The 12,922-nt window shown below is 37.6% G+C and overlaps 1 protein-coding gene across 3 annotated transcripts; it reads left to right on the forward strand.

The window, feature by feature from the left end:
• The first annotated feature begins 10,801 nt into the window (after positions 1-10,801).
• Svip (small VCP interacting protein) lies at positions 10,802-11,816 on the forward strand. Of its 3 annotated transcripts, none has more exons than XM_067787896.1 (3): positions 10,802-11,027; positions 11,077-11,265; positions 11,326-11,816. In XM_067787896.1, exons 1-3 carry the CDS (start codon positions 10,959-10,961, stop codon positions 11,338-11,340), a joined length of 273 nt encoding a protein of 90 aa, XP_067643997.1. In that variant the 5' UTR covers positions 10,802-10,958; the 3' UTR covers positions 11,341-11,816. The 3 variants fall into 3 exon arrangements, with proteins under 3 accessions (XP_067643997.1, XP_067643998.1, XP_067643999.1); XM_067787897.1 differs by having other exon boundaries at positions 10,803-11,036; positions 11,095-11,265; positions 11,326-11,807; XM_067787898.1 differs by having other exon boundaries at positions 10,810-11,027; positions 11,095-11,265; positions 11,326-11,690.
• The last annotated feature ends 1,106 nt before the right edge of the window (positions 11,817-12,922 follow it).

The following is a 12,922-nucleotide window of genomic DNA, read 5'->3' on the forward strand; positions in this document are numbered from 1 at the left end:
GCAAAGGTTGATGGAGATTGTGGGACAAACAAATTGTGGGTTGTCGAAGCAGCAAATAAATCAGCACTGAACATACTTGTAGGAAAAGCCCTGGCTATGACAAAACAAGATGGACGTATTCCGGTAAGAGTACTCAATGAGTTCAAGTCACCATTCAATTTGACCAAAGGAGCTATTTTGGGAAGATGCCAAGAGGCCGAAGTAGTTATTAACTGTGAACAGCTCCAGGAACACGTTTCATCTAGTAATACTGATCTTTCAAATGATATCACGGCATGGACGCATGGGCTAGAGGAAGCCTATCAGAGTAAGGCAAAACAACTGCTCATAGAATACGCGAACATATTTGACCAGGATGGTTCCAAACCAGGCCGCACCAATGTTGTGAAACATAAAATTGACACTGGAGATGCGAGGCCGATCCGTCAAGCTCCACGTAGTGTTCCACTAGCGAAGCGGGAGTTGTGAGTCAAATCATACAAGAAATGAGTGACAGCGGCGTCATCGAACCATCAGCTAGTCCATGGAGCTCACCGGTAGTACTTGTAAAGAAGAAGGATGGAAAAATGAGGTTTTGCGTGGACTACCGGAAGTTGAATGACGTTACGAAAAAGGATAGCTACCCGTTGCCAAGAATTGACGACAGTCTGGACTCGCTATCTGGTACGAAATGGTTTTCCACACTGGACTTGAAAAGCGGTTACTGGCAAGTTGAGGTGAAGGAGGAAGATAAAGAGAAAACAGCCTTCAGTGTCGGTGATGGTCTTTGGCAATTTACAGTGATGCCTTTTGGACTTTATAATGCACCAGCTACTTTTGAGAGACTCATGGACCAGGTACTGAAAGGACTACATTGGAAAACATGCTTGGTGTACCTGGACGACATCATCGTATTGGGCAAGAGTTTTGATGAACATCTTAAGAACTTGGAGGAAGTTTTCCAGAGAATAGCTGGCGCTGGTCTGAAGTTAATTCCCAAAAAGTGTACGCTGTTTAAAAAGGAAGTAAATTATTTGGGCCACAAGGTAACTACAGAAGGTGTCTGTACAGCGAATGAAAAGATAGAGGCAGTAAAGGATTGGCCAAGACCACAGAACCTACATGAATTGAGAAGTTTTCTTGGGCTGTGCACATATTACCGCCGATTTGTACCAAATTTTTCCAGCGTAGCCCATAGCCTCCATGAGCTTACAAGAAAAAACAAAGCTTTTGAATGGAAGAAGGAGCAAGAAGTGGCTTTCCAAACATTGAAGGAGCGTTTATGCACTGCCCCAATGTTAGCATATCCGATTCCAGGAGCAACATTTATTCTAGATACAGATGCGAGTGGATATGCTATAGGAGGCGTTTTATCACAACTGGTCGGTGGACAGGAGAAGGTAGTTGCATATTACAGCCGTTCGATTGGAAAACCAGAGAGGAACTACTGTGTTACGCGGAGAGAGCTGTTGGCATTGGTAAAGTGCATTAAACATTTTCACAAATACCTCTACGGCCACCGATTCCGTGTCAGGACAGATCACGCAGCGTTGAAATGGCTTCTGCAGTTCCGTAATCCGGAAGGACAATTGGCACGGTGGATCGAGCGACTACAAAGCTACGACTTTTCCATTGAGCATCGAAAAGGTAGTACCCATGGAAATGCTGATGCAATGTCACGAAGACCATGTAGTTTGGAATGCAAGCACTGTTCAAAAGCCGAGGCTAAAGAAGACATTATAGATGTCCGGCTAATGAATATAACATGTACAGATGAATGGGACAAGGAACAGCTAAGAAAGTGCCAGCTAGAAGATACAGATCTGTCACGTGTTATGCAAGGGCTCGAACGAAATGAAAGACCAAACAGAGAAGAGATGTCAGCAGAGAGTCCCATTGCGAAGTCATATTGGGCACAGTGGAACAGTTTAGAATTGATATCCGGTTGCCTTCATCGAGTATGGGAGAGTGAGGATGGTAAATACAAGAATAAACTGATAGTTGTTCCCAGAAAGAGGATTCCTGACGTGCTCAGCGAGCTGCATAATGGTCCAAGCGTAGGTCATCTTGGAATTACGAAGACGCTCGAGAAGATTAAACAGAGATTCTATTGGGTTGGTTGCCGTCAGTCGGTCACTGAGTGGATTGCGAATTGCGAGGTTTGCAGCAGAGCGAAAGGGCCAAGAACACGAAGTCATGGCCGGATGAAGCAATATAACTCAGGTGCGCCATTTGAAAGGATCGCCATGGATATCGCAGGTCCATTTCCTACTACCAACCGCGGAAACAAATACGTACTGGTGGTTATGGATTATTTCAGTAAATGGCCAGAGGTATACCCAATCCCAAACCAAGAAGCCGAAACAGTAGCAGAAGTGGTTAAAAACGAATGGGTTGCAAGGTATGGTGTACCAATGGAGTTACATTCTGACCAAGGCAGGAATTTCGAATCAGCTGTGTTCCAGGAAATGTGTAAGTCATTGGGCATTCGAAAAACATGGACAACTGCATTGCATCCTCAATCCGATGTTATGGTAGAACGATTCAATAGAACATTGGAGGAGCACTTAAGGAAAGTAGTAGACAAGTACCATAAAGAATGGGAATGACCTTAGACTGCCAGCTGATTTGAAGTTCGGGATAGATGCCAATGCGGAGAGAAACGTCAGGAAATCCACTAGTGATTTGGAAGAAGAGCTAAGAGAAATACATGATCTGATAAGGCAACGAACAAAGATTATGAGTGACAAGATGAAAGCCAGATATGATAAAGCAATTAATTCAGAAGGTTTTCAGGAAGGAGATTTGGTGCTGTTATACAACCCACAACGTAAAAAAGGTTTGTCCCCGAAATTGCAGTGTAATTGGGAAGGCCAATACAAAGTTGTAAAACGGATCAATGATGTAGTGTACCGCATACAAACCATCGGTAAACCACGAACCAAAATGAAAGTGGTCCATTTGGAAAGGCTGGCAACGTTTAGATCGAGAGATTTGTCTGACCGGGACGATCAGACTTAGGTGGAGGGCAGTGTCACGGATATTAGCATCACTAAGCTATACCATCACTAAGGCGATCTAAGGCCACGATAAGCAGTATTTACGTCAATAATCAAATCATGTGTACACATATATAAGGCAGCCGAAATAAGTCACACACAGATGCATTTACTTATACGCCTATGTATGCGCGAGAGACTGTAAACTACAAACATTCACATCAATAATTCAATCATTATGTATCTACATAAACGAATAAATAATTGCGTCTACACATATGTACGTATACGAGCAGCGGAGCGGCAATGCACAAACACATGCATATATCTTATCTGAGTTGTCACAAGAGAGAGCAATAACTAGTAAGTTCTGGAAATCGAAGAGCCTAGAAGTATGCAGCGTAAACTATAAAAGCGGGGCAGGCGAGTAAGAAGTAATTCAGTTTGATTTGAGATTTGGATTAAGCGCTATCTAGCGAGCTATAGCAGTATTATTTTGAATAGTAGAGTTTCATTTGAGCTGTCAATCAGTTTGGTTATTAAGTAAGCTATTCGTTGCAAAGTACAAGTGTTATTGTGAAGTACTTGAATAAAGGCCATTTTGCATTATTACATATTGGAGTTATTTATTCAACAGTTTAGCGATACGAACTTAGCAGAGGGTTGCAAATAAGAGGATTTGCAGCAAATTCGTTACAATATTAAAACGAAATGCAGATATTCGTTGCTTTCGAAATTCGGCTTAAAAATTGCACATAAAACAACTAAAGACTCTCCTGAATTAAAAAAAATGTCTTAGTACCTCAAATCGCGGGCCCCCTCAGAAACCTCGGTCCCCCCTCTCGCCGGCCCTGGTGATGTGCTATATATATATATTATATGTATGTAAAGTTAAATAAGCACGTGCACAAATATATCCATACCAACTGAAAAGAGGTGCACCACTGCGTATACGTAACATTTTATTATTACGTATAAACAAATAAAAAAATTGCAATAAAATAATATTGCGAGTATAAACTGAGATAAAACCTATCCTATATTTCAAGTTAGATCAAACTACACACGGGGTGCAAAACAAATTCAAAATCGGTTCAGTAGTTTAGGAGTCCATTGGCCTCAAAGGTGTGACACGTGTTTTTTATATATTAAGATATTTAAATAGCTCCCAACGTTTCGTGGAAAAATTTATCAACGATAGCTAGCATAGAAAATTGAACATCTGCTGCGATAGTTAGCGTATGGCAATACCACGATAAACGATAAACGGTAACGATCGGGATTCACATGCTAGAATTTATTATACTCAGTTGAGCAGAGCTCACAGAATATATTAAGTTTGATTGGATAACGGTTGGTTGTACATATATAAAGGAATCGAGATAGATATAGACTTCCATATATCAAAATAATCAGGATCGAAAAAAAATTTGATTGAGCCATGTCAGTCCGTCCGTCCGTTAACACGATAACTTGAGTAACTTTTGAGGTATCTCGATGAAATTTGGTATGTAGGTTCCTGAGCACTCATCTCAGATCGCTATTTAAAATGAACGATATCGGACTATAACCACGCCCACTTTTTCGATATCGAAAATTTCGAAAAACCGAAAAAGTGCGATAATTCATTACAAAAGACAGCTAAAGCGACGAAACTTGGTGGATGAAATGAACTTATGACGCGGAATAGAAAATTAGTAAAATTTTGGATAATGGGTGTGGCACCGCGAACTTTTAAAAGAAGGTAATTTAAAACTTTTGCAAGCTGTAATTTGGCAGTCGTTGAAGATATCTTGATGAAATTTGGCAGGAACGTTACCCCTATTACTATATGTACGCTTAATAAAAATTAGCAAAATCGGAGAAGGACCACGCCCACTTTTAAAAAAAAAAATTTTTTTAAAGTAAAATTTTAACAAAAAATTTTATATCTTTACCAATATAAGTAAATTATGTCAAAATTCAACTCCAGCAATAATATGGTGCAACAAAATACAAAAATAAAAGAAAATTTCAAAATGGGCGTGGCTCCACCCTTTTTCATTTAATTTGTCTAGGATACTTTTAACGCCATAAGTCGAACAAAAATTAACCAATCCTTTTGAAATTTGGTAGGGACATAGATTTTATGACTTTAACTGTTTTCTGTGAAAATGGGCGAAATCGGTTGATGCTACGCCCAGTTTTTATACACAGTCGTCCGTCTGTCCTTCCGCATGGCCGTTAACACGATAACTTGAGCAAAAATCGACATATCTTTAATGAACTTAGTTCACGTGCTTACTTGAACTCACTTTATCTTGGTATGAAAAATGAACGAAATCCGACTATGACCACGCCCACTTTTTCGATATCGAAAATTACGAAAAATGAAAAAATGCCATAATTCTATACCAAATACGAAAAAAGGGATGAAACATGGTAAGGTAATTGGAATGTTTTATTGACGCGAAATATAACTTTAGAAAAAACTTTAAAAAATGGTTGTGACACCTACCATATTAAGTAGAAGAAAATGAAAAAGTTCTGCAGGGCGAAATAAAAAACCCTTAAAATCTTGGCAGGTATTACATATATAAATAAATTAGCGGTATCCAAAAGATGATGTTCTGGCTCACCCTGGTCCACATTTTGGTAGATATCTGGAAAACGCCTTCACACCACTCCCTTTTAAAACTCTCATTAATACCTTTAATTTGATACCCATATCGTACAAACTCATTCTAGAGTCACCCCTGGTCCACCTTTATGGCGATATCTCGAAAGTCCACCAATAGAACTAAGCCCCACTCCCTTTTAAAATGCTCATTAACCCCTTTCATTTGATACCCATATCGTGCAAACAAATTCTAGGGTCACCCCTGCTCCACCTTTATGGCGATATCTCGAAACGGCGTCCACCTATGGAACTAAGGATTACTCGCTTTTAAAAAACTCATTAACACCTTTCTTTTGATACCCATATTGTACAAACAAATTCTAGGGTCACCCCTGGTCCACCTTTATGACGCTATCTCGAAACGGCGCCACCTATGGAACTAAGGATTACTCCCTTTTAAAATACTCATTAACACCTTTCTTTTGATACCCATATTGTACAAACAAATTCTAGGGTCACCACTGGTCCACCTTTATGGCGATATCTCGAAAATGCGACCACCTATACAACAACCACCACTCCCTTTTAAAACCCTCATTAATACCTTTAATTTGATAGCCATATCGTACAAATATATTCTAGAGTCACCCCTGGTCCACCTTTATGGCGATATTTCGAAACGGCGTCCACCTATAGAACTAAGGCCCACTCCCTTTTAAAATACGCATTAACACCTTTCATTTGATACCCATATCGTACAAACGCATTCTAGAGTCACCCCTGGTCCACCTTTATGGCGATATCTCGAAAAGGCGACCACCTATACAACAACCACCACTCCCTTTTAAAACCCTCATTAATACCTTTAATTTGATACCCATATCGTACAAACACATTCTAGAGTCACCCCTGGTCCACCTTTATGGCGATATTTCGAAACGGCATCCACCTATAGAACTAAGGCCCACTCCCTTTTAAAATACTCATTAACACCATTCGTTTGATGCCCATATTGTACAAACAAATTCTAGGGTCACCCCTGGTCCACCTTTGTGGCGATATCTTGAAACGGCGTCCACCTATGGAACTAAGGATTATTCCCTTTTAAAATACTCATTAACACCTTTCATTTGATACCCATATCGTACAAACGCATTCTAGAGTCAACCCTGATCCACCTTTATGGCTATATCCCTAAATGGCGTCCACCTATAGAACTATGGCCCACTCCCTCATAAAATACACTTTAATGCCTTTCATTTGATACACATTCCAGGGTTTCCCTCGGTTCATTTTCCTACATGGTTATTTTCCCTTATGTTGTCACCATAGCTCTCAACTGAGTATGTAATGTTCGGTTACACCCGAACTTAACCTTTCTTACTTGTTTCATAATACGGTATAACAGATTGCAAGCGTTTATAGTGTATCGTTTGAATTCATAATAGGGGTGATAATACGGTATAACAGATTGCAAGCGTTTATCGTGTATCGTATGAGTTCATAATAGGGGTGTTAATAATTTAGGTGTAAAGTTTTCATGTTAAAAATATATAATTATGTCCAATATGGAACTTTTTTGTCGCAGACGTAGAAGCCTAATTATCGTTAAATGTTACAATGAATTTATAAAGTGTTATATTTCTTTACAGTCAATTTATTTTTTACTTTTTAGTTAATTTTATTAACCAATAATAAAAGCTTATTTTTAAAAAAGGTTTTTTTCTTTAATTTAATTTTTTACTTTTTAGTTAATTTTATTAAGCAATAATAAAAGCTTATTTTTAAAAAAGTTTTTTTTTCTTTAATTTTATTAAGAAAGAGAGATAAGGGCTTCAGTACAACAGGGTTCGCCCTGGTACCCTGAGGCGCAGCGTTAGCGATATGAAATTTTTATACACCCTCATATCATTCACCCCACGGCGCGTGCTCACCTTTGCATTGGGTCATAAATACTAATAATAAATCAGAAAAAATCCACATTCATAACCAACAAATTTTCTCTGTGGCAGAGATCGTCATCAGGTAAATTTTTTGATACTCTAATATATCCGCAGCAATTTGAGTATTAGTACGTATAAAGCAACCAAGCGCAACTAGCCTGATCTATTCGTTTTCATACAAAAATTTATGTGTAAGTATAAGCTATGATGCATATGGATACAAGCGACAACGGTCTCGCACGAACTATTCTCGTGTTTGGTCTGCTTTCGTATGAAATTTTAATTGAAATACGACGCAAAAGTTTGCTTCCATGGGTGAATTTCAAAGCGCAACTGCTAGCTCAGCTACACAGTTATCGGCTGAGTGAAAGAAATTGTGCTTTTGAAATGATACGTTGAGCCAACTGTTAACAACCAATCGATAAAAACGTTGAGTGAATGGAGCGGAAAATTTTCAGGCTCACTAATTTGTCGTAAAGTTGCAACTGTACGTTCTAAGAAGTTATCACTAATCAACTTCGCCAGCAGTTATGCTTTTGGAATGCGCCCCACGCTTTGTTCAACTCATTCAAATGAATTTGTATACATGTTCACGTGTTCTTGCAACAACAAAACGTTAAATACATACATATGAATATACAGATTTTCGAGAAAACATATCGTATGTGTTTGCCAAAAGTGACTTCACTGCGGATATCAGCATCTTCGGTTGTCAGATCTTTCGCGTTCAACGCTAACGCGGTGTCAGGATGAAAAAGACTCTCAACCAAATTACTGATACGAATCGCTTGTTTAAATAACCCTAACTGAGTATGAGTACACGATTTTATATATCATGATTCGAATATATTGGGGCTATTCATAATGGAAATAAAATGTGACTACCACCACATCAGCACCTTTTGCTCTACCAAAATAACAAATTCAAAGTAAATATGTATATTCCAGCGAAATAAAAGCTGTGTTTTTTTATTCTTCTATATACGTTTACGCTGAAACTTTATTTGTGCTGCCAAGCGACAAACTTTAAATACACCTCTGAAATTGCTGCGCATATAATTTGTCCTACTAAATTTCAATACGCGTTATACTCAGATGTAACTGAAATATGTGTCTCTGTTTCACCCTCTACACTAATTCTATGTATTCTATGTGTTTCCACAATTCATCATTCAGATTCAGCTCTATGTTATACCCTATGGCTATCAGAGGGTTGTGTATCCGCTTTTCGGTACACCCTGTGATGTAGCTGTACCCTGCAAAAATCCCGAGACTCCACGCATGCATGTATGGAGTACTCGCTATGGACCAACCGAGTACTCCAAAATTAACCACAATTCATACAAAAAATATGGTCCAATTAACATTGCGATGTCCTAGGACCGAACCATATACTCCAGCTCCGCATTACATCAGAGTAATCCATGGAGTACCCACAGTCCAATAAACATCGTGTAGTTATTTCAATCGTTAAAAACGAGCATTGAACGGCTTACAATATGTTTGTGTCCAAACGTGAGTTGGTCCATTGCTGCATTACAGTGGAGTATAATGGTAAGTACTCCAGTGGACCACATGATCCAACGATTTTTGCAGGGTAGTTATTTAACTACCACCGCTAGATGGTCCTCCTAAGCATTATCTAAGCGAGGATAGGCGTTTTTTTTCACGCGCAAACGAAACGTATACGACGCTTGTAAAAAAAACACGGCTAATATCATGTGTTAAGTATAAGTGAGACGTTAATTTGTTATTACCCTTAAAAAAGCGCGAGAACTCCATAAATAGTGTAAGAAATACTCCTTTAGGAGTATAGGAGTGTTCCAAAACTAATCTGTATTCATACAAAAAATATTTGTATTTTGTATTTTATTTGAAAATTTGTTCCTAGCACAACAATTTTGACAAATTATTTAACAGTGCTAGTCATGAATAGCATGAGCTATGAAAATTGAACATTTATAATAATAAATTAAATTAAATATAGCAGATAATAGTTAAATATTTCTGTAGTTTTAGATATAAATCTTAAAACTAAAGAAAAGTAATTAATAAATATTAAAAGACAGCAGTAGTGATGATAACCTTTGGCTGATTATTGATAGAATAGTATTTAACAAATAAAGAAAGAAGACACATAGAAAAGGAAAGGGACTTAGAAATGAACATTTTAACAACAAGTTGAGATCCAGTTTAAGAGTCTTTAAAAATTATGTTAGCTGTTGGTGTAGAATTGGTTATCTGTAAATTTTAATATTTCCAGAAAATATCAGTTTACACTGTAATAACCCACAAATCACACACACAAGATTGCGCATTGCGCATGGTAAAATCAGCTGTTTTTTATGGGCAATTTTTACGTCATTTTCCTTTAGCTCTTGTTTTTTTCTCTCTTTCTTTCATTCGCTCAAGCAGTCAAGTGTGACGCAGATGTGCAAAACGAAGCAGTTTTGAACTCTTGAATGCGTAATCTTCTGATTGGTAAGTTGGTTTGTGGTAATAACCAACACTCAGTTCATCATATCGATATTTCTTAACCGTATTTTGAACTCATCTGCCAAGCGATGCAACGCAACAATCCTCGCGTTCCAATGAAGAGTGATACAGATGCCGATAAAAATTTAGAATGCAAATGCAACAAAAAATTGATTCACATGGATCTCGATTACGCATTTACGAGATCGATTTATGCTGGCTTTACATAGATTCATTCCTTACATTCCAATGAACAGTGAAATCCGAAGTGTAGCACAACCCTTCAGGTTGCCAGTTCAATATATAGCTTCTCCAAACCCAATTGTCAACCTCACCTATCCGCGGCGAATCCTGCTTCACTAACAGACGAGGCTCTGGCGACCCCAAGCTCCTCATGGAACTTGTTGGTGGGGAGGGAGGTATGGCTTGAAGGTTTAACGTGGCCATATAAATCGGTCCCGATATACTCGGGCTAGCACCTTAAAGGTGCTGTGTGGCCGGAGCGTACCGGATCTGTATCCGGAAAAGGACCATCACTTCGATAACACTCCCCAAAGCCTTCGGTGAGCAAGCTTATCGCTACAACAACAACAACAACAACAACAACATGAACATTGAACTTTTTCATTGAAACACGAGGCATGTGATTCATCCGGTATAAATCGATGTCGCAATAGCGTAATCGATAAATCAGCGTTTGTCGCTTTGAAGTGGTCGCTAATATTGTGTACAATCCTTATCCACAATGTTCGCAAAACTCAAATTGAAAATGGTAACTCTGTTTTGATTTGATTTTACACCTTCCCTGGGTGGGTCTACCATCACAGCTGATTATGAGAAGCAAACTATAAAACGAAAACAAGCTCTGCTACAAAATAAGCAAACAATTTAAAAAAAATAATAATTTTGATAATACCAGCCATTAAAGTAAAAACTTACAATTTTGAAATAACATCTATTGTAATGGGATCGTTGTGTTCATCATGCTTTGGGGGTAATGGTGGGGAATCATCGAATTTGATGCCATCACCGGTAAGTCAAGTTAGTTGGCGAATCTTGTTAGCTTGATAAAAAGTAAAAGACTTATTGCAATCCTAAGGAGACACGTCGTCGACAGCAACTCGAGGCAGCAGAGCGACGACGCGAGGAAAATGAAAGAAGGGGTGTAAAGAATTTAGATAGTGTACGACGGCAACAACAGCGTTCTGAAGAAATGGGTAGGCGGGAAGAGGAAGCAGCACGGACGGGTGGCGGCTCCCCAACCTTAAAGGTATGTATTAAGCTGATTCCATTTTCCAGATACCTTTATAAAATATTTATTCATTTACAGTGGCAAACTTCTTAGAAGATACATTGAAACAATGAGATTCAGACAAGTATAGCTTTAAAAGCAAGTAGTATTAAGTCTTCAAAGAAAAACTGCATATATACATATGTATTAATTTATCGGCAGCTACAGTTTTTAAAATTTAATATATTTGTGCACAAAACTATCTTTAGTAAAGTGTGTGCTTGTTCTATTGTTTATAAGAGCAAGAAAATTCTTCATTCATTTCAAATACAATTTGAGATACTCTTCCTTTGTGAAAAAAAAAATAACGCAAAGCTTAATACCAGAGCAGTTGTATTATTTCAAATTTCTCTGAAATACGTGTAATCATATCTTAATCCATTTTCAAGTCTGTATTGAGCAAGCATTTTTCTGGCTTCATTTATTAATGCTGAAATTATAAATACATGTGTTTAGCGTTAATTGTATATTTAAATTTAGATGAAAACCAAAATTATTTACATATATCATACATGCATTCTTTAATGATGTACACCTAACAGTTATTACATTTTGTTTAGTTATATTTTCCTAAAGAATTTCACTGCTGATACATTTATACTACTTAAAAAAACTTTAAGCAATACCAAAAATTAGTGCATTGGGTTTTTGTATTTTTGTACGTAAATTCACCATGATTAAAAATTGTAAAATACTATTATTAAACAAATTATTACATTACATATGTATATTGTTAGCTTAATTCATAGAGGCAGGCCCTAACCAGCAGATTTTTCTGAATTGCGTTTTCCTCAGATTTTGATATGATGTATCTATATATGTAAATACCACCCAGTGCAAATTCGAAAGCCTTTGAACCAAAAACAACGATACTGTAAAAGATTAAACTATACTTAACCAGAACTTAGAAGCATTTTATCAATTTAGAATCCCCCAGCGGGTTAGGGGGTTAGAATATACCCGCGGTAGGTATGCCTGTCGTAAGAGGCGAATAAATACCAAATAGATTCAAGGGGTTGTGTGGCGCAAAATAAATTAAAATTTGTTCCATTACATGTTAAGTGTTTTACAATATATAAATAATTTTTCTTTAAACTTCTTAATCAGCCCAATTCTAAACGAAAATTCCGTGCGAGATTTTTCCCTTCTCCCATTCCTCGTATTCTAAATAAAAATTCCTTGTGAGTTTTTTCACTTCTCCCTTTCCTCCTATTCTGAACAATGTTCGAAAAAGCGGAAACCGGTTATGGGAGAAAAGTAGGTATTATGAATGTGAGGAAGAGGGAGATTTCTCTGCCATTTCATAGGAGTTTTTTCACTAGTTAAATTAAAGGGAATGTATCAAAATAGTTAAAGGAAAATGGTTATTTTAAGACAGAACACTTATTTGTACAAATTTGTGCTAAAATATGTAATTACATTCTATCACAATATTCTCACTGTTAATACAACAACAACAACCACAATAGTCTTTATTTTAAGTAGAAAATATATCATAAGCAACAGAAGAGCTTTTGGTATATTTGATGCAGCCATCCAGAAATTACGCAAGGATTTTTAAGAAGGCTTAAATAGATTGTGGCATATAGCGAAAGGCGAACTCAACTCGACTTGGCCGCCAGAAAATTGCTTTGCT

The sequence above is a fragment of the Eurosta solidaginis genome, chromosome 5 (assembly GCF_040869045.1).
Source record: "Eurosta solidaginis isolate ZX-2024a chromosome 5, ASM4086904v1, whole genome shotgun sequence".
NCBI lineage: Eukaryota > Metazoa > Arthropoda > Insecta > Diptera > Tephritidae > Eurosta > Eurosta solidaginis.